Source organism: Drosophila virilis, chromosome 2, assembly GCF_030788295.1.
Source record: "Drosophila virilis strain 15010-1051.87 chromosome 2, Dvir_AGI_RSII-ME, whole genome shotgun sequence".
NCBI lineage: Eukaryota > Metazoa > Arthropoda > Insecta > Diptera > Drosophilidae > Drosophila > Drosophila virilis.
Genome location: NC_091544.1, coordinates 7,047,951 through 7,069,549, shown reverse-complemented (window position 1 = coordinate 7,069,549; position 21,599 = coordinate 7,047,951). Strand labels below are relative to the sequence as shown.

The 21,599-nt window shown below is 41.5% G+C and overlaps 1 protein-coding gene and 1 long non-coding RNA gene across 25 annotated transcripts in view; one reads left to right on the top strand and one right to left on the bottom strand.

Annotated features, from left to right (window-relative positions):
* Dys (Dystrophin) overlaps positions 1–21,599 on the bottom strand; it is a 157,856-nt gene that overhangs the window by 67,310 nt on the left and 68,947 nt on the right. The window contains exon 1 of one of the 24 annotated variants that reach the window (XM_032439179.2): positions 10,485–13,425. The exons of 21 other annotated variants lie outside the window; for them this stretch is intronic. In XM_032439179.2, the coding sequence (XP_032295070.1) occupies positions 10,485–13,184 (2,700 nt within the window). In that variant the 5' untranslated portion in view covers positions 13,185–13,425. Of the gene's footprint in view, positions 1–10,278; positions 10,342–10,484; positions 13,426–21,599 lie in introns of those variants that run through there. 2 more of the 24 variants (XM_032439180.2, XM_032439178.2) reach the window with 2 other exon arrangements.
* Positions 8,747–10,108, top strand: LOC116651883 (uncharacterized). Its single transcript, XR_004304886.2, has 3 exons — positions 8,747–8,824; positions 8,896–8,986; positions 9,061–10,108. It is a non-coding gene; the product is annotated as an uncharacterized lncRNA (long non-coding RNA).

Here is a 21,599-nt window from a genome sequence, read left to right as displayed (position 1 = left end):
TACATGTAACCACGCCTGAGGAAACAAGAAGCAGACAGGCAGACTGCCGTGAAAGAGGTAGATACAACCGGCACGCTAGTTGCTTAGCCAGCAACCGCAGACATGGATCTGAGCCCAGCAGGACATGCTCACACAGACGCACACACACACAGATACAGGCACATTTTTGGATGGCAGACCTGGTGCTCGCACGCTATACAGATTTCTCCAGTTGCATGTTGTTACCTACACGATGATGATTTTTGAATACCAACAGTTTCATTTTTTTGTAATTTTTTTCTAGTCTACCATCAAGTTTTTGGTGTAAAACTTCTGGTTTGCAAAACGCTGTTGTTGCTGCTGCTGCTGCTGCTGTCGGTACAACGCTGCGTATGTGTAACGCTCCAAGGGATTTTATATCATGATGAATGCACAGCGACCTGCCAGCTGCAGTTGATGGCAATATTCATTAGTGATCACAAATACAAGTGCCAAGCAGCAAATTTGAATGTCGAACATTTTCGCTCATCATTATGGAATCTCATGGAAGGCAAGCAGCCACAGGCAAAATGAACAAAATTGTCATAGAATGGCAAATTACTAGATTATGCTAGAGTTTATGCGTACTTCTAATTTAGCCATAAATTTGTTTGTTTTCATGCCACAGAAAAAGTGTAAGCGGTGAATTATGATTGGCTCAAGTGCCAGACCACTGAGTAAGCCACAAATCCACAGGCGTACCAAAACAAGAAAAAGAAAAAAACAAGAGTAAATTAAAGGCCATAAATAATTGCAATTAATTTCAGCAAAAACCCATGGCGCGCACACACACACACACACACTTTAGTGGTATATGAAACTAATAATAACAAAAGCACACTGTCTAGTCTCCTAGCGCATCAGATCCAACAGCACATACACACAGGGACACAGACCCTAACACGTGACACATAATCGCATAAAAGTAATAAACTTGGCAAAAAGTGGTTGCCAGACAGACGGACTGGACTGACTGACTGAGTGACCGACTGACGTGGTGGCTGGTTAGTTAGTTGGCTTGTGTGGTGCGTCCTGTGTGTGCGAAGCTGTTGGGAAAATGATTACAAAGAAGTTGCCTTCCTTAATAATAGGACCACTTAGGCAGTGCGCCTTATTGTGTGTATCTCTCTGTTCTACCCAGACGTAACTGAAGCGTAAATGCAACACAGTTTTAATGCAGCCAGAATGAAGAGTGCGAGGCAGCTGGCGAAGAAGCAAACAAAAAAAAAACATACCCGTCTATAGTTCTTGCAATAAACTGAGCTACAGCTCGTCTAACCAAATATTTGGAAACTTAAATCTCAATAAAATACAAAATAATTAAAGAGATTTTTCAAGTCCATCAAGGAATGCAGTTGAAAGGACCTGCAACTGACTACAATAAGTTCACCTAGCCTTGTATGGCAAACCAAATTAATATTCATTCAAGTAGTCAACTTCTAAGCTCTTTACGTCTTTTGTTCTCCTTTAAACACACACTATCGGTACTACATAATAGAATGGCATCCATAATTACATAATTATAGTATTCATTATAAGAAAAATTTTAAAATTTGTATGAAATAAATGACATCGAATCAGTCAAAACTATTACAATTTTTCATTATTAAGTGTCTCAATTATTCAAAGCCATAAAGTCGACTATATGATACTCTGTAGGCAGTTTAATAACAAGCAACTCGCTATAACTGTGCTTTATTTTGCATATTGGCGTGCATTCCTTCTTAAACAACTAATTTTATTGAACGATTGTAAATTGTTCATTTAGATTTTCAGCGATTTAATCAACCTTTAAAGCCGTTTAACTTTGCAAGTATGTTTCTCTTTCAGCCTTGTGGCAGTGGGAAACTATGTCTAAGAAGTAACATAATCCTGAGCTGTATAATCAATTAGTTTTTTTGACAACTTCTCAGAAAGTAGGTACAATTATACGCTTTTGCGTTCGCACTTTACTATAACATTCCATAAATAGAGATAATTATTGATTATAAGTTATTTTCAATAAAATATTGTATTTCATTGCAGCTCTGCAACTAAACAATTTCTGTAACTTACACATTTCTGATATTTAGCAATTTAGTCGTCGATTAAAGCATAACTTTCATATATAAAATGTACACAGCTTGCCCTTTGCAATGAACTGAAAACGCATTGAAAAAGTATGATACAAAATTTTTGGGTGAAAATTATATTAGGAATGCAACAGCAGGGGCAGCCAACTAACGGCATATTAGTATGTGCGGCACACATGCCAGGGACGATGTCGACACAGCTACCATGTTGGGGTTATGCGGGTTCTGCCCCCGCTTCTGCTCCTGCTGCGTCTGGTCCTGCTGCCGCTGTTGTTGATGTCCGTGTCGGTGTGATGCGGTCATGTCATTGCCTCAGCGTGCTGATAAAAATTTTCAACAAACTTTGAGCTAACGACAACGCCACCACTCACTATAAAAAGGACATGAGTGTGTGTGGGTGAGTATGTGTATATGTGGGTGGATGTGTGTGTATGTGTGCTCAAGCAAGCTAGTTTTCAGCTGAGAGTCGCGCGCTGCGCTTGCCGCAAGCCTTTCCGCCAATTTCAAGCGTTCACAACGCGGCGGCCATTTTGAAAAATGACCAAACGCTATTAGCTCTTTCTTTTAGTGGGGGTATGGGTGGGGCAGACGCCAAAAAAACAAAAAAAAAAATAGATAGCAGCGTCTAAAATATTAGTTGTTGCATGTTTCATATCATAAAACTTTATAGCAGCTTTTGTTGTTGCTGTTTGCAGCTGCAGCTGTGTCAGAAAATGTTCATGATTTTCCTGTTGCTTCTTGTTGGACGAAGAATGCAAAATTTAATACAAATATTTAATATGCGTTTAGGATGAAATATTTGCTGGATACAAGCAGATTAATTACGGCCAAATAAAAATAGAGCTACAGAAAACAACAATATATATATATGTTATATAAGTCTTGGGTCAAGAGCTTCGAATTTGGTAAGCCTGTTTATCTTGTAAAATGATGTATGCTCATACAAAAGAACTTAACAGAACCTTTAACATGCACATGAATGTTTAACTAATAAAGTAACATTTATTTATGTTTGCATAGTTGGTATATATATTTTAGACTAGCTGCGAACGTGTAGTAGAAAAACTATAATCTATGTATTCAATTGTATTTCAAAATTTTCAATTATTTGTAATTGTAGTTATCGCGGTACATAAGTACTCATTGTTGTTGGTAATGACTCCACAGAAGGTTGGGATTGTTTTTATGGTGACTGTGCCTGAAGCTTCCTTATGTACATGTCTATTTAAATGAAAGTCGGGTCGAAAAAAAAGGGAATCCTAGCAAATGCTGACTACTTTTCATGTTAAATAATTCCTATTTATAGTCCTTGACCAACTGTTGCGCCAGACAACAGGGTGCAACTATCGAGGGAGAAATAGCCACTAGAAATAGCCATTTTATTTGATTTTTTTTTTTTTCAATTTTCCGCACAATCGAACATAAGGCAACAATGACAACAACAGAAACAATAACAATTTTCACTGTCGCCTATCGGGCAGGGCGAACCCTTCAAGAAAAATAGACGTACATACATAAAAAAAAAAGGAGCATGTGTGTGGGAGAAGAAGACGAAAGCAGCGCCATAAATAAGCAGACTTTTCAACACATTAAACACAATAAATCCGAGCCGTAACAAAGACAACGAGTAAACAACTTGACGCGTCTGCCAAACTGAGCGTTGAGTAATGTCAACATGGGCCCAAGACAACAACAACAAAAACGAAAGCGTCGAAAGCAAAAAATATGCCCCTGAATGGCATCTGGCATGTGAACTCGCTGAGTAATCTAAAATCCGCACAGCACACACACAGAAAATCCAATTGACTGTGACCGTATTGTTGTGCCAGTGCTGGGGCAAAGCCGCAACACATTTGCCAGCATTAGTAAGATTGCAATTACTGTTGTGCGGCGGGCTGCTAATGCGTGTGTGTGTGTGTATGTGAGGGTGTATGGATGTGCTCGCGCCTAAAAGCAGAGACTGTAAAACATAAGCACCACACACAATGCAATAGCCATGACAACGAGCTAAACTGCAGTCAGCACGATGGAGAGATCAGGCAGAGGAGCCAAGAATTTTGCATCAGTTGGATCCAAAGCGCTCTGGCAAACAGAGGCGCCTTTAATAAACACACTCGACCGGCTTTTGGTTTTGATGTAGAGCCCTCGAGAAATGACAAGTGTCGCACTGTTTGGGTTTCTCTTCTCCGAAAATACTGCAAAAAAATGCATCAAAAAGGGGTAACTAATAAAGCTAAAGCGTCAACAGGCACAGCCTTAAGTCCTTGGGCCAAAGAGCTATTATTACAGTTTGAGTGTGCTGAAAGAGGCTGTTTATTTGATCACGACTCAAATTGGATTTTAAGTCTAGTAATCGCAAGCTCTACTTTTCAGTCTGTGCGTATCGAGAAAAACGGATACTACGCAAATTTTTCTTTCCCCATGCACAACTCAATTTGGCAAAATGTAAACGATGCCAAGATGTGCATGATACAAGAAAAAACTAATTTGCAATGTAGGTGGGCGTGGGGGCGTTTTTTATGCGATGCAAAATACGATTATAAATACAAAAAGCTTTTATATACCCAATCACAATTTAGCTATAAAGATATGATGTAACAGATATGATATATTTATATAGTTATATTAAAGGCGAATAAATGAAAGTATACTTGTTTTTTTAGTAGCAATCTAATGACATGTTAAAAGTACCTAACATATACATGTGCAAAAGAGTCTTTTGTGAGATTATATAAGATGTTACTTAAGCAAGTGGCATAAATAATAACAGGAGGGAGCACACACACACATAATTGTTGTATTCTCTATTCTAAGCAACTGTATTTTTAGCAACAATTTTTACATATATACATATATATATATTTATTTATATGGAATGAAATTTATCTTGACTCTCCTCATATATGATATGACTTGCAGGCAATAAAGTGAATCACGACACAGCACAAATGACGGCTGCTTGTTGCACTCTCGATGTGGTCAGCGGATGGGCTTGCGGGTTTGAAAAGGTCGAGTGACTGATTGACCGAATGCCAGAGGTATTAAAGTAATTGCATGCAATTGTATTTCATATATGGATTTCCACATTTTCAGCCTGTCACAGTGAAATACCAAACATGAAAATGCGGGCAAAATGAATAGTTCTATAGGCTGTATCGCTTGCAGGCCCACTGTGCATATATTGCATCTATCGGTACCTGAGTTGTGTATACAGCTATTGACTACATTTTCTGATTAATGAAGCTGCCATTCAAAAAACGCCAAAAGCGTTGCCTGCCACAATACCAAATTGAACTGTTGCATATGCTAAGAAAGACAGAGACAGCAACAGAGATATGACCCAAGAGATACAGAGAGGGAGAGACGCAAATAGTGAGTGAGAGTGAGAGAGGGAGGAAGGCAGGGTGGCAGCTTGCAAATTGGGAAAACGCCGAACATATTTCGTTTACTGCCAGCTGCAATCTGTGAGATATTTTTTCATCGTATTTTCACCCGGCATTTGCATAGCTCTCTCGCCCGCTGCACTGCACGTTAGCCCAGTTGCACCTGCGAAAACGCCCTATAGTTCTCCTGTTTGTATCCTGTTCGCGTCCAAAGAAAATATGTCAAAAATCAGCAAAAACTGAGAAAAAAAATGAAATATTCTTCGATCGCCTACAGCTTGCAAATGTAGGTGCGCCGCCCACACACACACACACACACGGACACACACACACACATACGGATACGCGCCTATCGCAAAGATACTTAGCTGTTGTGTTTGTTGCTGGCTGACGGCTGTTTCGTCCCGTTGCCTGGTTGCATTGAAGCTGACACCTTGTCAGACACCGAGACGGCTGAAAGTATGCAAACTGTTTCGTCTGTTGTCTGCTGTCGGCTCAGATTTTCGTTTTCATTTTCCGAAAAATGAAATTGTTTGCTCTTTAGCAGCAGTCGTTGCAACTGTCGCTATCCGCAGCTCCTTTGAGCCGAGTGCAAACAGAAAGCGGACTCCTTTATTCGTTGATCGATATTCAATCGTTCTTTTCAATTGCAATATGATGAAAAAGTTGCAAGCCCTACTGACACATTTTACGTATCAGACATCAAATAGGGATGCCTACAAGTCAAGGAAGAGTTGTGGAGATAATGTAACCCTTCCTTACTGAAACGCTCCATTCTGCCAGTAGCACTCCTTTGTCTGAGCGATGTACTCGTGGAAGAATGCACTGGGATCATGTGATGCACCTCGTTTGATGCACTCAAGTAAACTACATATTAAGCAAATAAAAAATTGTAATTTGTAAATCGTGGCTGTGCATTTCTCTGATGAAATTTCAATTTAATTTAATTGCAGCAGATTAAGGCTGCGTCGATGCACAACTTCAGGCGCGTTAATTAAGCGCGCACTTGTAGCATACTTTTGAGAGCGCGCTTTTTGGCGCATCGTCCTTTCTCAGTGGAAGCCTCTCGAATTCTCGCTGGCTGTGAGTAATGAAGTGCTTTAAATATTAAAACCAATTTACGTGACAACATACGCGTGTTATGAAGCTTGTTACCCGCATTGTTGTTATTAATTCTGTGTCCCAAAAAATAAACCAGCTGGCGTATTTCCATGGCTTGGCCACGGCCGTGCCCCGAGGCTGGTAAGGGCTCTGGCCGCTTCGCCTGTTCACAGGCTCGTGTGGCCAGTAAACTTTTGCAATTAATCAAGATAGGGCAACCAGCAACTGGACAACCACTGCGTCGCCGACAACAAAGTCCCATTTGCATGAATCTGCCATATGGCTGCCACTACCTGGACAGACTCATTCCAGTCACGCTCTCGCCCTCTTTTGCTGTGTGGGCGGCACAAGATTAATAATAATAACTACGACTAGCGCAGCGGTTGGTCAGCAAGTGGCATAATCATGATTTATGACATGCAATTAATAAGCGGCATGGCCGGACAAGCGACAGGAGCCGCAATTGGAAGCTGTTGAAAGGACCCCCGCAGCTTGCCCAGCCTGCACCACAGTCCAGTCAAATGGGCTTTTGAAAAGCAGGTACTTTGTTATAATGACTTTTAATCATATTTTTCATTTAATAAAAATCTTGATTGAATATTAGGTGCTAAGAACTATTTTCGGTTTCTCAAAATTATAACCAGATTAACTTTCTTTTAATGCCAACTATTCGGTTTCCTGATTAAATACTCGTATTATATAAGAAATTGACAGCAATAGCTATTATATTTACTTTAAAAAAGAATCCAAACACAAAAGGAAACTAAGTGATAATTAGTGAAGTAAGTAGTAAAAGCAAAAGTAATGCTAGTTGTCATTGGTAAATTAACTATCCGAGTAGGAAGAGGGTCGAGCAGCTGAATAGCCTCGAGTATCCGGGTCCGATTGCCCGGCGAGTAGTTAGTTGACTGTCCTAATTAAAAGTAAATTGGGTAGCTAGTTTATCTATGCTGAGATGCACAGACCGAGAGTTAGGCAACCGCCAAAGCTGTATCAAAAAGAAAACATCACACTTAATCTGTTTTCCATGCTCAGCTTTGAATTTGAATGCACATTTTCTATCGATCTGTTGTCCATACTCTTAAGACCCTAATCCATTTGTTGATTTCGTCCAATTAATTTGAGTCTTAATGAGCTTTTGTGACTAGTGAAATAGAGAAAGTCAACACTTAAATATTTATTTAAGCATTCATATAAATTTGCATCTTTATGCCGTCAACCGTGTTGCAGAATGTTATGAAAACCCTTACAAAGGTTGTGTTTAAATAATTAAATTGTTTTACTCCTAGGTGTTGACCACAGAATTGCATTTATTAATTGCAGCCCCCGTTGTTGTTGCGGCTGTTGTGTGTACAGCTAATTAAAATAAATGGCTTGTGACAATGCCGTCAATGTGGCCACCAATGCTCGCCAGAGTTAGCCCAAATGGGTGCAAATGACATTTCGGTTGGCCGCCTGTTTCACAGTTCATTTATGGTCTAGGGTCTATTTGGCGCTATTTTGAATGTGCCCGGCAAACATGTGGCAGTCATTGTTGTTGCTGTTGTTGTCTCTGTTGTTTTTCCAGGCAGTTAAAATAATTACTTTGTAATGAAAATTATGGTAGGGCGTCGAGCGCCCAATGCAATTATTTCAGTTTGTGCACATTTGCGCAATTGTTTGCAATTACATTATGAAAAACACTTTTAAAATTTGCATTTGTTTACTTTTTGGCTCACGAAATGTAACATAGCATCAGCAGCAAAAGTAAAAACTGCGTACGCCATTAAATTGAAATGCAATTTGGCAAATAATTTAAATAAATGGTGCAACATGAACATTAAATTAATGCCGGCAGCTATGTAATTGCTTTTTTAACAGTATTTGTTTAATCAACCAATTCCTCGGTAAATATATTTTACATAATTGCATTACTCATGCAATCAGTTTCATATATTAACAAATTGTGGAAAGCTTTTTCATTGTGCCAAACAATTTATCTCAGTTACTCAATAAGCATCAATCACTGCACGCAATTGCACTTGAAACTCGAGCTCATAGTTGCATGCTCTGAATTTTGGCTTAGAATGCATAGATTTTAGCCAGTAGGTAAGCTTTATAAGGTATTTATATACTTTGTAAGTCTCAGTTAGCGTGGTAAAACTTGCTCGATCAATTTAATAGCACTACAGAAAAAACCTGTTTGAGCTCTTGGCATTATTTCGAATCTTTTAATTATAGAAAATTAGTAAAAAATGAATTAGCTTCCTGGTAAACATAAATAAAAAAATGTATATACGAAATAAATTATATTCTTTCCCGTAATATTTCTTTGTATTTAGAGTTGGCATTTATCCTTTATATAAGACAAGTCAAATGATGAAAGCCATCTGGCACAGCATTAATTTAATTGCTGAATTTTATCACCCGCATGTATGTATTACACATAGGCAAACTTATTAACTGTGCGCTCAGGCTAACCGAAGCCAACTCCTTATCAAATGCAGGCCAAATTCGAATACTCAAGCCGACCATAAAATAATGTGAGTTCCAATCTGGCAACTGATATGTCATCCCGAGCTGGGCACAAGCCACAAGGAGGTGGTGAAGGAAGTGGTGCAGGCACAGGTACAGGCAGAGGTCAGATCGTGTACAATTAGCAATGCCCAAAGCGGCGTGAGTCGTCATTAACCCGTACAGCACATAGAGAAGCATGACGATGGCCCGAAAGGGGGCAGGAAACAGGCATTTCCGTTTCCGCCCGCAGGCGTGCCAAATTGTACGAAATTAGTACTCTGATTTATTTTGCATATTAAATTTTGAGCCCACTGAAAAAGCAGACATGGAGACTGGCAGCAAAAGCAATTCAAATTTTGTATGCTTGCGAGACTGTAGAGTAGAGTGCGGCAGTAAGGAAGGGGACAAAGCCCTATGTCAGGTCATGATAGACTCACTGATTAGCTACTTTTGGGAATTTTCGTGACTTGTCGCTTGATTACTTTTCTCAACTGTCGCCTGGGCTGTACCCTAGTTTTATGTCTTTTACCCACACACACACACATCGTCAGTTTATTCTCTGGTTCATCATCAGCATCATAATGAACGAGCTGGCTAAAACTACACATGAAGTGGGCGTGGTTGTGGTTAGCCTCGATTTCGGCGTCAAAATTTGATTAAATTTTCAATTTTGCTTGCCTTTGGCCTTTATCTGCTGCCCTCAAAATGACTACGTAGTTTATTAATATTAATTGCCGTTGCTCAGTTTGGCTATATTCGGTAAATTGATAGGTTTCCCATTTTTTTGACTTTTCGCTTCTGCTGGTGCTAGATTGTGAAGCTAAAAGTTTAACTTTCTGGATCATTAACTGATTTGATGGCTTCTGCCACATTGTGTAATTGACCATAATATGCGGGTGGCCAACTTGTTCTGGACAGGTTATTGCTTCAAGAAACAGCCATTTACTTGATGTAAATTAAAGTCAAAAACAAAAAAGTTGTGCTATTCTAAAGTTACTTAGAATTTTGATTACCTTATCGCATATTATAAATATCTGAAGACCTGGCAATGAATATACATCGATATTAAATTATCAAGAATAGTTAATAGAATAGTTTTGTTTAGTTTAGGAACAGATTGTCAACATTTACCACATTAACAATTGACAATTAATATAAATAAAAAATGTCTTTTGAACATTAACCATAATTAATAATAAATATCAGGTCGAATATATTTGTACTCACATAACTAGTTCTCTTTTAATACGGAGGTAAAACTTGAAACATACCTGTAATAAAATGTAATAATAAATATATTAGCGAATTGAAATTGCAGATGTTTATTTAACTATAAAATATAAGTATAGGGTCGTACACCAGCTGCCTTTGCACTAAAATAAAAATGATATCCATGTCGCGGCTTCTCACTCACCTGACTCAAACGATCCTGACTATCGATGATATCGATAAACAACCGCATGCGATCGTCGAGTATCTGAAAGCCGTTTCGTGGCAGCAGCAGCAAATTCTGCACCGCATCCCGAATGCTGCCCGGGGTGGTGCTGCAAGAGCTGCTGTCGTCGCTATGGAAGCCATTTTGCAATTGTTGCTGCTGCGCTTGATGCTGCTGGAATTGTGAATGGTGTTGTTGATGATGCTGCTGCTGCTGGTGCTGTTGCTGCTGTTGCTGCAGCTTAAGCTGCATCGAGTGCTGACGCAGAGCCTCCGAGCATTTGCGCAAATAATCATAGGAACCTTTCGATTTGTACTTATCGGCCATGGCGTGAAAGCTGTCCAATATTTCATTAAAGTCTGTCATCAGCGGCGCCGTTGAGGGCGTGGTCGTGGCACTCGAGGGCGTCGTCACCGTCAGCGCCAGCGAACCCAGCGAGCTATTCGATTTGCTCATCACCATTTGCTGTGGCGAGCTGGTGATCACCCGGAGCTCAGTTGTCAGAGAGCTGCTGCCGCTGGCTGCCAGAGTTTTGAGACTGCCGCTGCTGGCAGAGCTGCTGACCACCTTGCTGGGACTGAGCGACTGCAAATCCTCGCTCATCAGCCGCAAATTATCAGAGATTTGATGAAAGCTCTCGGAGGTCACCAGCGAATGTTCGCGCTGCTCCAGCTTGGCACTGCTGCTGCCTGGCAGCACGCTGCTCTTGGGTCGCCTGCGTGTGGGCAAGCCACACCCGCTGACTCCGCCAGCAGAGACAGCAGCTGCGGAAGCAGCAGCTGTGGAAGCATTTGGTGCTGCTCCGGGTGTGCCGACTCCTGGCGTGCCGGAGGTCACGTCGGGCATTTGTAGCGGCTTTGAAATGAACGAGTCTAGCGTTTGGGAGCTACTCAACTTGGGTTTATCCGAGCTTTCAGGTATTTTATTGGCGCGTATTGCGTCCAGAAACTGACGCAGCTGATCCGAGGGCGTGGGCGGCGGCGGTTCCTCTGCGACAACCTTAGCAGCAACTGAATCGCCATTGCGCTTTAGCGTCGATGTCGGCTTTAGCACATCCTCTGGCATGTGCTGCTGATACTCCTGCCGCATGCTGCTACGAATGTTGTCGAGGAACAGGCGCAGCTGGTTGGACGGTGTTTGGACCTCGCCGGCGTTTGACAATGAAGCCAACGACTTGCTAACAATTTCCGGCGAGATCATGTTCGGCTGAAAGTTGTTGTTGTTATTGTTGTTGCTGCTGCTGTTGCTGATGGAGCTGCTGTTGCTGTTGGGCGCGAGCAAATTGAGATTCGTTTGGCTTTGCTTTGTCAGCTGCTGCTGGCGCTTTAGCTCGGATAAGAGCTTCGCCTGCTCGGAGTACTTGCGCACGCTCTCCGTAATGGTGCGCAGCTGCTCGGAATAGGCGCGCAGCTGATGCTCTAGGTAGGCCTGATCCGGCCCTGGTGCCGCATAACTGGAGGGTCTAGTATCGGGCTTGTCAGTCTCCGCCGGCTCCTGACTGCCATGAAAGCTCAGCGAGTGGCGCATGGTGCCCGTCTGCAATGTGGTCGCTGCCTGCAACATGCTCTCCGTGCTGCAGCTCTTCTTGGGGCTGCGCTGTCGTCCGACCGTGCCATTGTTGTTGCCATTGCTGCCATTGGCAAAGCGTCGCAGCGGAATGGGCGGCGCCTCCGTATGCTGGCCGCCATTGTAGCGATCCAGACTGCGTGGACGCTGCACCCCATTGCCATTAAGATGTCCATTGATCGGTGAAGCCATCGCCATACCCTGTGCCTGCTGCTGTTGCTGCTGTAGTGCTGGTCCATTAGGCCGAGGCGTGCTTTGTGAACGTCGCGGTACGACTGGCACGCCGGCAACTGGCCCTGGCCCTGCTGCTGTCGTCGCTGCCGCCTGGCGGTGCAGTGGCACCGGTGGTGCTGGCTGTCCATTGGTAGGACTTTGTCTGTACTGCTGGAAAATTGCCGCGTATAGCGATTCCTTGTCCGCGGCAGTGGCTGTGGATGTTGTCGTCGTATTGCTGGCGCTACTCACGAGACTTACTGCATTGCGCAGCTGTTGCTGCTGGCGTGAAAGCTGCAGCAGACGCTGTTGCTGCTGAGCATTGTAGTCAACAAAGCTGGACCGACCCCCACTAGTTGGCGAAGCTGTGGAAGCGGTAACAGCAATGCTATGGGGTCGCTGCTTCAAGCCGCGCAGCCGAGAAGGCTCTGCATATTCGGGCATCTCGTAGCCTTTGGATGTTGTCGTTGTCGTCTTGACAATTGTCGGTGTCGCTTCCGTGGGCGAGGGGCTATTCAAGAAAGGATTGTTGCCTTTCAAGGCTATGGGCGTGGCAGCACCAGGTATGCCCGCTGTGGGCAACATGTTCGTCAACTGCGGCGGCGGTCCTGGTGAATTTTGCAGCAACTGTTGCTGTTGCTGGCTCGGCAGGGGCTGTGTGCTGCCCGGGTATTGCAGCGACTCGCTTATATGCAAATCTAGTTCATGGGCGTTGGGCTTGGCGTAAATGCTGTTCGCTGTGCTTGTGCGTGTAGAAGGCGTGGCTGCAGCCGGATAACCTGTTATGCGAAAGCCATTCATATTGGCAGTCTGTAGCGGTTGTGGTTGATGCTGCTGCTGCGCCTGCTGCTGCTGCCTCTGCTCTTGTGCGCTCTTGGCCTTTATTGCCGGCGTTATCATATCCTTCCTACAATAGCTCGACTACGTGGTCATTGCGATTCCTTGTTGCCTTTTGCTGCTACTGCTGTATGCGTATGATTTTCAGTTGTCTTGCATATAGCATGGGAATTGTTCAATTTTGATTGTAACCGAGTCAAGTGGGCAATCAGTCAATCAATCACTCAATCTCTCAGTTCAGCGCCTTCACTTTAGTCATCGTCTTTAGCTTGTCAAATTAATTGCACTTCGCGGTGCAATTAATGAAATTTGTATTCGACGCTGGTTGAATGAATGCAAGTGGCATTTAAATTTATGGCGCACCACGGGACGTATACGCAATGCTTATAATTGTTAATGGCAATTGACAAAAGTTGTACGGCTCTTGAACACTCGATTTTACGAATTAACTACCTAACGATCGATATATGTATCGATAAGTTTTTTAGATAGCAAAAGGGTTCAATATATAATTATATCTTCCTCTCAAATGTTACAGCAAGCAGATATCAATACTTTAATTTAGTTAACATAGGTATATGTATTGCGATAAGTTAAAACAAACAACTAAAATCTCATTAGGCTAGTAATATATAAATATATGCGTTTTAATGATGTCATTTCCAATCAATACGAAGTCAACATAAATATATTAATGCCAACATGCTAGAAATGCAGCCAATCAAAGAGTTTGACAAGATTCATAATAGACATTTTGTTTACATGAAAACAATCAGTAAGCAAATTGAGTAAAACAAAATCACTAGAAAAGCCAAATTACATACAAATACGCCGAAAGGAATCCACCCAAGCCGGACCGAGGAATGGAAATTACCATTTTGCATTAGATGCACATAACGAATTGTCCAAATACTCATTCCGCAGGGCAATACCTGTCCAAATATTTCGACATATTTGGCAAGCCATGGCTTATATGTTATACACTGTGTGTAACATGCAATAATATATTGAGGCCAAGGAATTTGTTGCACAAAATTCAAAATTGAAATGCCAACGGTTGCAGCACACAGAAAGCCCGTGTTATGTGCCAGCATTGACAATACTATTTATGGCTATCCATGTGGGCCACTGCCTGAGACCGTCATCATTGTCTTCTGGTCGTGCTGGCTACGTGGCAGCTACGTGTCAACAGCATTACAAATATGTGTGACACACGCAGACACACATACATACTGTAAGGACAACAAACAGAGAACTGAAACAAAAAATAGAACTGAAGCATTTGCACGCTTTATGGCATAAATATGCAGTAAGGGGAATGGGGCGACGGCGCGTCAAACGAAAGGACGAGACGGCGAGAAAGTTGCTTGCGGTCGGGCTAAAACTCAGCATAAACATAAAAATTTAATAAAAAATGCGCATAAATTATAAATTACAAACTCAGTTGAAATATGAAAATAAACAACTGAGCGAGCTCAACGGTGTACGGGGTAAATGAGAAAATGAAACATGCCATGAGGGAAATGCTCGCAAACATGTTACAGATACTCTCTCACCCTCACACACACACACACGCACACAGAGACAGAGAGACAAGCGCGAGGAATATGTGACAAACATGTGCCGAGAGGGTAGCAGAATTTGCATTTAATTCTAGACTGATAAATTCAACTTAACTGCACAGTAAGAAATCTTGTGGGTACAAAACATTTGCTAGCAAAATATTTGTCAAATTAATAATAAGTATTTACAAAAATATGACATATTACAAATGCCACTCACATAATAAGATTTCATAAATTTGAGATATTCGTGAAACACTTTTATTTGCAAGCCTTGAGTCCTTGTAAATGTATTCATAATTGGCCATAATAATAATAATAATAATAATTGGCACGCATCAGTTGGAGCCGTGTAAGCCAAGTTACAATGCCCTACAAAGCAGAACGGACGGGCGGGCAGCAGGGGCTGGAGCATGATTGGAGGGCAGGGCATTTTGTCAGCTCGTCCTGCTCAGCTGTCTGCAACATGCTCAGCTGTCTAGTGTTGTCGTGCGCTTTATGACTAGGCATCCACACACATGCATACTATATGCACACAGCTCCTGTCGCTGCTCTGCCAACAGTATTTTGCAGCGTACGGTGAGTGTGTGTTACTGTGCTACAGCTGGGGACAGTAATAGCAGCAAAAGTAGCTTGTATCAACACTTTAGCACATGCACTGAACTGAAGAATGCCACTTAGCACACGGATACACAGGTGCACACACTGAGAGATGCCTGCTGACCCAAAGAGCGTTGCCCCCAAAAGCAGACTACAAAATGCCGAGTTTAAGCTACAGCTTGGCATATTTGGGTTAGCTCAGACACGCTCTTCCTAGCCTTCTCATGGCTTATTCGAAATTTCAGCTAAATGTTATTCTGACTGTTGTATCCACGTGTTTGTGTGTGTGTGTGTGTGTGTGTGTGGCAAGATTTCGAAATGCTTTTGAATCTGCTAATGAACATAACTCAGAGACCAGGCGCAGCTGCCGTAACTGGCTGACAGACAAACCAAAAGATGGTGAGCTGGAACTCAAGTTTTGGTATTGTTTGTTTAAGTTTTAAATTAATGACAGCATATTTACTTGCGGTTGCTCAACTGAGGCAGCAGCTGCTCGTTCGTAGAGCTTGCCCATTCCCCGGTCTACCCACTGACCAACTCTTCAAAATAGATTAACAAAAATTAATGTTATGCTCGGCTTGTGCCTGACAGTGTGCTCTAGTGCAAACTCGTTCTTCTTCTATTCTGGTTCTGGGTTATCTGCAGCAGAGCGAGTTGAAATTAAATAAGATATGCTGTCACTGTCACGGCTTGTCTTTGTGTGACTCTGTCTGTATATATATGTTTGTGTGTGTGTGTGTTAGCGTATTCAAGTTTGTGTTTGTGTGGTTGATGAATCTCGGCAGCTCGGAATTTGATTCAATTTGTGGGCAGCAGATACAAGAGCAGCGACCATGGAAAATGCAGACCGCATCTTGGGTTTGTCTACAATTGCTGAGGACTGTCACTTGTCCTAGGGTCTGTCATCGTTTGTTTGGCTTGTGCGTGCCACACTATGCTGCAAGTGGAAAGTGCGAAACGTTTGGCAAACAGAAATTAAATGGTTTGCCTAATGCAAAATGCGAAAGACATTCAGATTGAGTTTAGATATCAACAAGAAGAGAAACTAGCTTCGAAAGCGTAACAACATATATATATATACATATATATACCTCACTAAAAAACCTATCTTTGCCAATCTGTACGATTTGTGTCTAAATCAAACATTACAATTTTTTAAAATTTAAAAAATCAAAGTCATTTTCGGAAATGAATAGGAAAACTCTTTGAATATCCATAGCATAATTTTTTAAAAGAAACTCACAAAATAGCTACGGGTAGCGCATGTCAAGAGTCACAGAGTACATTTATAAAATTTGTATTATTATTTCTTTGTTTCTCAACGTTGAAGCCACTCTCTGTAAGCCTAGCGGCACCTTCTCTCCATAAATTAAAGGAAGAAAAGGGCGTAGTTCCTTAAGGGTAATAATCGTATTGCATATAGCCGCAGACTGAAAACTGATTTTTTAATTAATGTTAAAACACAATCCACAACAATACAAACAGTAGCCACAAGAACCGGAAGAGGAACTCAAAGGGCACCTCAGCTACCTGGCCACAGAACCAGCCACTCGAAAGGAACGCTGCAAAAAAAGAAAATCCCCAAGCTTAAAGCAATCTTTTAAAACAAACTATCGACTATGGCGCACACACACACACACACAAAGACACCCACACACACACTGAAAATCATGTTCAGATATAAAAGCAAACAAGGATAACAAATGAATGGGATGAAAGGGAGCAGAGATCTGGTGGCGAGAAGGACGCATCGTTCGTGTAGTACAACATGCAACGGCAAAGAAAGACAAAACAAATAGACATGATAAATTAAAAAGCAAAAGGAATGTAAAGCAAACAACGCGGCTGCCGCACGCAAAGCTCAGTCTAAATTACAGCCTGCCCCACAGTCTGGGCGTGGTCGAGCATCTCGTCTCGCGTTGTAGGCGTCGTTCAAGTCCATGCTCAAAGTGTGCTAAGTGGCATGCCCCACAGGCATCACGACGGGTTGAGGACGCCAAAGCACGCAGGATAAATAACAAACCGACACTGATAGAAATTGGAATGGAAAAAAAGAAAGGGAAAAACAACGCAGGACTCCAGCTATGGCTCACCGACTTAACTGGCAGCTAAAGTTGCCCAGGCTTATGTGTGTGGCACGGACTGTGTGGTTAGGTCTTGTCGCAGGTGTTGAGAGCTTTGAAATGCGAGCGATTTGCAAATTTACATAGTCTCAATAACTAGTCACAAGCACTGAACAGGTTGGAAAGTGAGTAAGCAGTTTGTATGAAAGATGATTTTAGTAAACCAATCGGGATAATTAAATACAATTTCTTCTTTATAAAAGCGAATCTTGATTTTGTAATTTTTAACAAAGCATTTATATCGTTTACAAATGTATAATTAAAGCTTAAATCAAAATATGTAGTAAATTATTTAGAAACGATCTTTCCCCAAGTTGGTAGTTAAAAATATCTTCGCTTTACAGTTGGACAACTTTGTAGCCCAGCCATACATCAACATTGCACCTGTCGGCACGGGCTGTACGTTTAGCCAATAGACATTGGCAACATGGCCAGTGAAGTAACTGGGCCGAAACAGTGCAAATACGCAGCCAAGTGAGAAATGAAGACGAGTTAGTTAAGGCGGCGTCAGAGATAGTCAGAGATTGGCACGACTCGTTGCCAGTGGCCACCCGCCACCCGCCAACCCCAAGCCTAACATTGGCATGTGCTAAGCCTCAATACAGAGCAATGTTCTGGTGTCCGTGCGGGTCGACGACAGCTTACGCGTTGGGTTAAACTAAAGTTGTGCAGGACACCGAACCAAGAACGAACGAAGGCGTTGAGCAAACGGACACCAACACCGAAACTGACACCGACGCCAGTCGCTGCGCTAATTGAAAAAGTAACGAAACCTGAATGGATAGCGAAATGTAGGTGGCTTGAAAGAAGCTAGAAAGCAGTTGCGCAAAAATTTGAAAAAGTTTAACTGAAACGTAACGGTACTTAAGTTGGCCAATTAAAGGCAACGCCAGGCCACACGAGAGCGTACGCAAAGCAAATTGGCCGCACGACCAGACAGCCAAGGCCCAACAATCGACAGCCAGCCAGTCGGCCAGACAGACGGTGTATAACTTTTGCCCATCTATGTCAATTACCAAGCATCCTGTCTGCGCGAGTAAACACAAAAATTAGTTGTTTTTTTTTTCGATTTGGTTAGACAATTTTATTAGGGTCTAATTGAAATAACCAACGGCCGGCAAATGAGCTGCCACAATCATCTGGGCGTGAGTGTGTGTGTGTGTATATATAAAATAATTAAGACCACAATTCCCACTAATTATAATATATTTAAGTGTTAATGGGATTCGGCGCCCAGTATGTGTAGCGCCTTTGTGAGCCCTTTGCGTGTTTGACAGCCTGGTGAACTTTGATTTTTGGCTGATTCGACAAAGTTTCTACGCCCACGTTAAATGCCAGTCTGATTGGGGAACCTCAATTTTCGATGTGCTTGAGCTAATACCTTGGGGCAGGCAAAACCCCAAGACAAAGCTTGGCCGTGTTTTGGTCGACAGCGGTTCTGGCTATGTGTTAGCTAACAATTTGCGGCTGTGCTGGATCAAAGTTTTAATCTACTAAAAGCCGACACAAATGTGCTTATATGATTTTAACATGTCATTGAAATGTTTAGGGCAACGCATTTTATTAACATGAGTGCGTGTTTGTGTGTTTGGGTGGGCTTGTCTGTGCTTTGTTTTATGACGTGTTCGGCTTAGAGTTTTGTATAGGTGTGAATATATTTGCAATGTGCTATAAATTTGCCACACATAAATTGCTTTTTAGGCCAAGGCAGCAAAAACGTTAAAGAACATCAACTTCAATTTAGAATGTGCAACAAAAGTGTATCATATTTTTCTTCCATCTAGATAATTATTAAATCTATAATTGGGTTTAGTTTTTTCGAATAAAAACATTTATATTTCCAGTCCATGTTTTTAATTTCTACCAACACCTCGGAGCTAGGTTAAGGATGTCTTCTAGCAGGACACCCTAACTTTATTAACATGATTACTTTAATCCTTATTAAATGTTAACTATATTTTAACTCAAGTTAACATGTTTAGCCTAAGCCTTGACCAATAAATATAATATGGGCCTCAGGGCTCCACAAAAGCATTATATTATACATTGCGTATACGCCGCGTCGCAGCGCAAAGTTATGGCAATCAAATTTGAATTACGCACAGCGCAGAAAATAATAATCATCTTAATAATAGCAAAAGTTAAAAGAAGCGCCAGCAATTTTAATGCCATTTGAACCCTTTTTATATGCAAGTAATTTATTTATGAACTTATCAAGTGCTTGGGGCTCCTTTGGCTGTGGACATTAAAACTGGACTACATAATAAAAGTTCAGGCTGAACGTGCGCGGCAAGCAAATAGCTGTGTCTCAGCATTGAAAACTTGGATGGGATAACTTTTTATACTATAAAAATGTAATTTTATTGAACCTTAACCATTTATGAAAGCCCGAAGTGGGCTTTAATCCAATTGAAATTAGAGAATGAAAAAAGAATTGCTGGCTCTTCAAGCACTTTCAAGCACTTCGTGCGTCATTTTACCATTTTCACGCTATTCACAGGCACAAACGAATCTTTACACATACATACAGACAAGGTATTAAGCAAACGCACACAATAAAATCACAATAAAGTAATTGAATTTAACAAATCGTCTACAAAACTGCCAACGAACTTAACGAACTCTGCGCTGCGCGCAGAATTAATTCAATTCACTTACAATAATAATTTGCACAATAAAAACGGCAACAATTGAATGAACACCAGAAATAACAACAACAAGAACAACTCGTGCAACAATAGCCGACAGATGCTTGGCTCGAACTTGGCTTGGGCGGTGAGTTTTCATTTGAGTTCGGGGGCAGTTACGAGAAACTTGTGCCCAGATTTAATCACAAAATGGCTGCCAGTTACCGTTGCTTACAATCCAGCAGTCCGGTAGTCCTGTAGGTCTGACAGTCTCATTGCCACTACTGTCGCTACGTGCTTCTGCTGGCTAAGCAAAAGTTTTCCCTGTAGCCATCGTAAAATTAATGAATCTGTTATGCAAAATCGACAACTAGCTGCAAAAGCAACAGCACAGAAGAACTACTAACAATAACTGCGGCAAACAATTAAGCTTCGCATTTGGCAGTTGGCAGGTGGCAGGGACAGGCGAAGGTGCCATGGCAAGCAGTCAGTTCATTTTTCGCTAAGTGGAAAAACTATTAGCATTGTGAACGCTGATCAATGGAAATTTTCAGCAGGCAGCAGGCAAATAGAATACCTGTCGAAGATATTGATACTGAATCCAATGGTAAGCACAATTTGAGTATTCAATACGCAAATCAATTGCAGTCAGTCAATTTAGCAAAATGTGTAAATTATCCTAGATAAAATTGTATATTTCTTAATAAAATCCTTTGGATTTTAATCAAAGTAAAAATCAAATCATTTTCACGCAAATACTATCTGCCTGTGTCATGTCTCAGTTTTCAGACTTCATTTTATTTCTCAATCCTACGCAATTCTTCCATTTCAAGAAGTAAGAAGCCTTCCAGGAGCAACCTTTTATAGATACATATAAGAAATGTATTTGAATCTTGATATAAAAAACTTTTACTCTAATGCAGTTTAGCTAGGAATGCTTAGCTAGATGCAGCTTAAATGCAATTGTTATATGAAGTTTACTTCTGGTTTTTTTTGTGCGAGTTTTATGTTTCTGACATTGAAAAAGCTTGGGTCTACCACGCCTGCACTTCTGATTTCTCATAAGTATTTAATTTATCTAAAGACCGTTGGGCTTCGCCTAAAACCCATTTCATTTAACTGCTTTACTTTAGATTTTCCACAAAGTACACATAAGTAATATATAATGACCAATGTATTGAAAAAGAAAAAAACACGGAAAAATCTATCCGGACTCATCTCCTGGCATATATTTTACAAGCTTTACTTTACTTTTTCACAAATGTCCATTTCCATGTGCGATATACGAAGCAAGTTTCTCGGGTTGCAAACACTGCGTATACGCAATATCACGAAAGAACTTTTGAGGTTTCCCTTTTGGCAAATACTCAACTCGCTTTCAGCAATGTGGCACGTTCCCTGGCAAACTGCTTACAAGCTGCTTGAGGGCAGCACACTTTATTTTTATACTACTTTCATACAACGCCTTGTCCTTGTACTTGTACAACACTTAAATCCCAATTCGTTTTGGCTGCAGGAATCACAGCGCAGTGACCCACACACACACACACACACGCACACACAGGC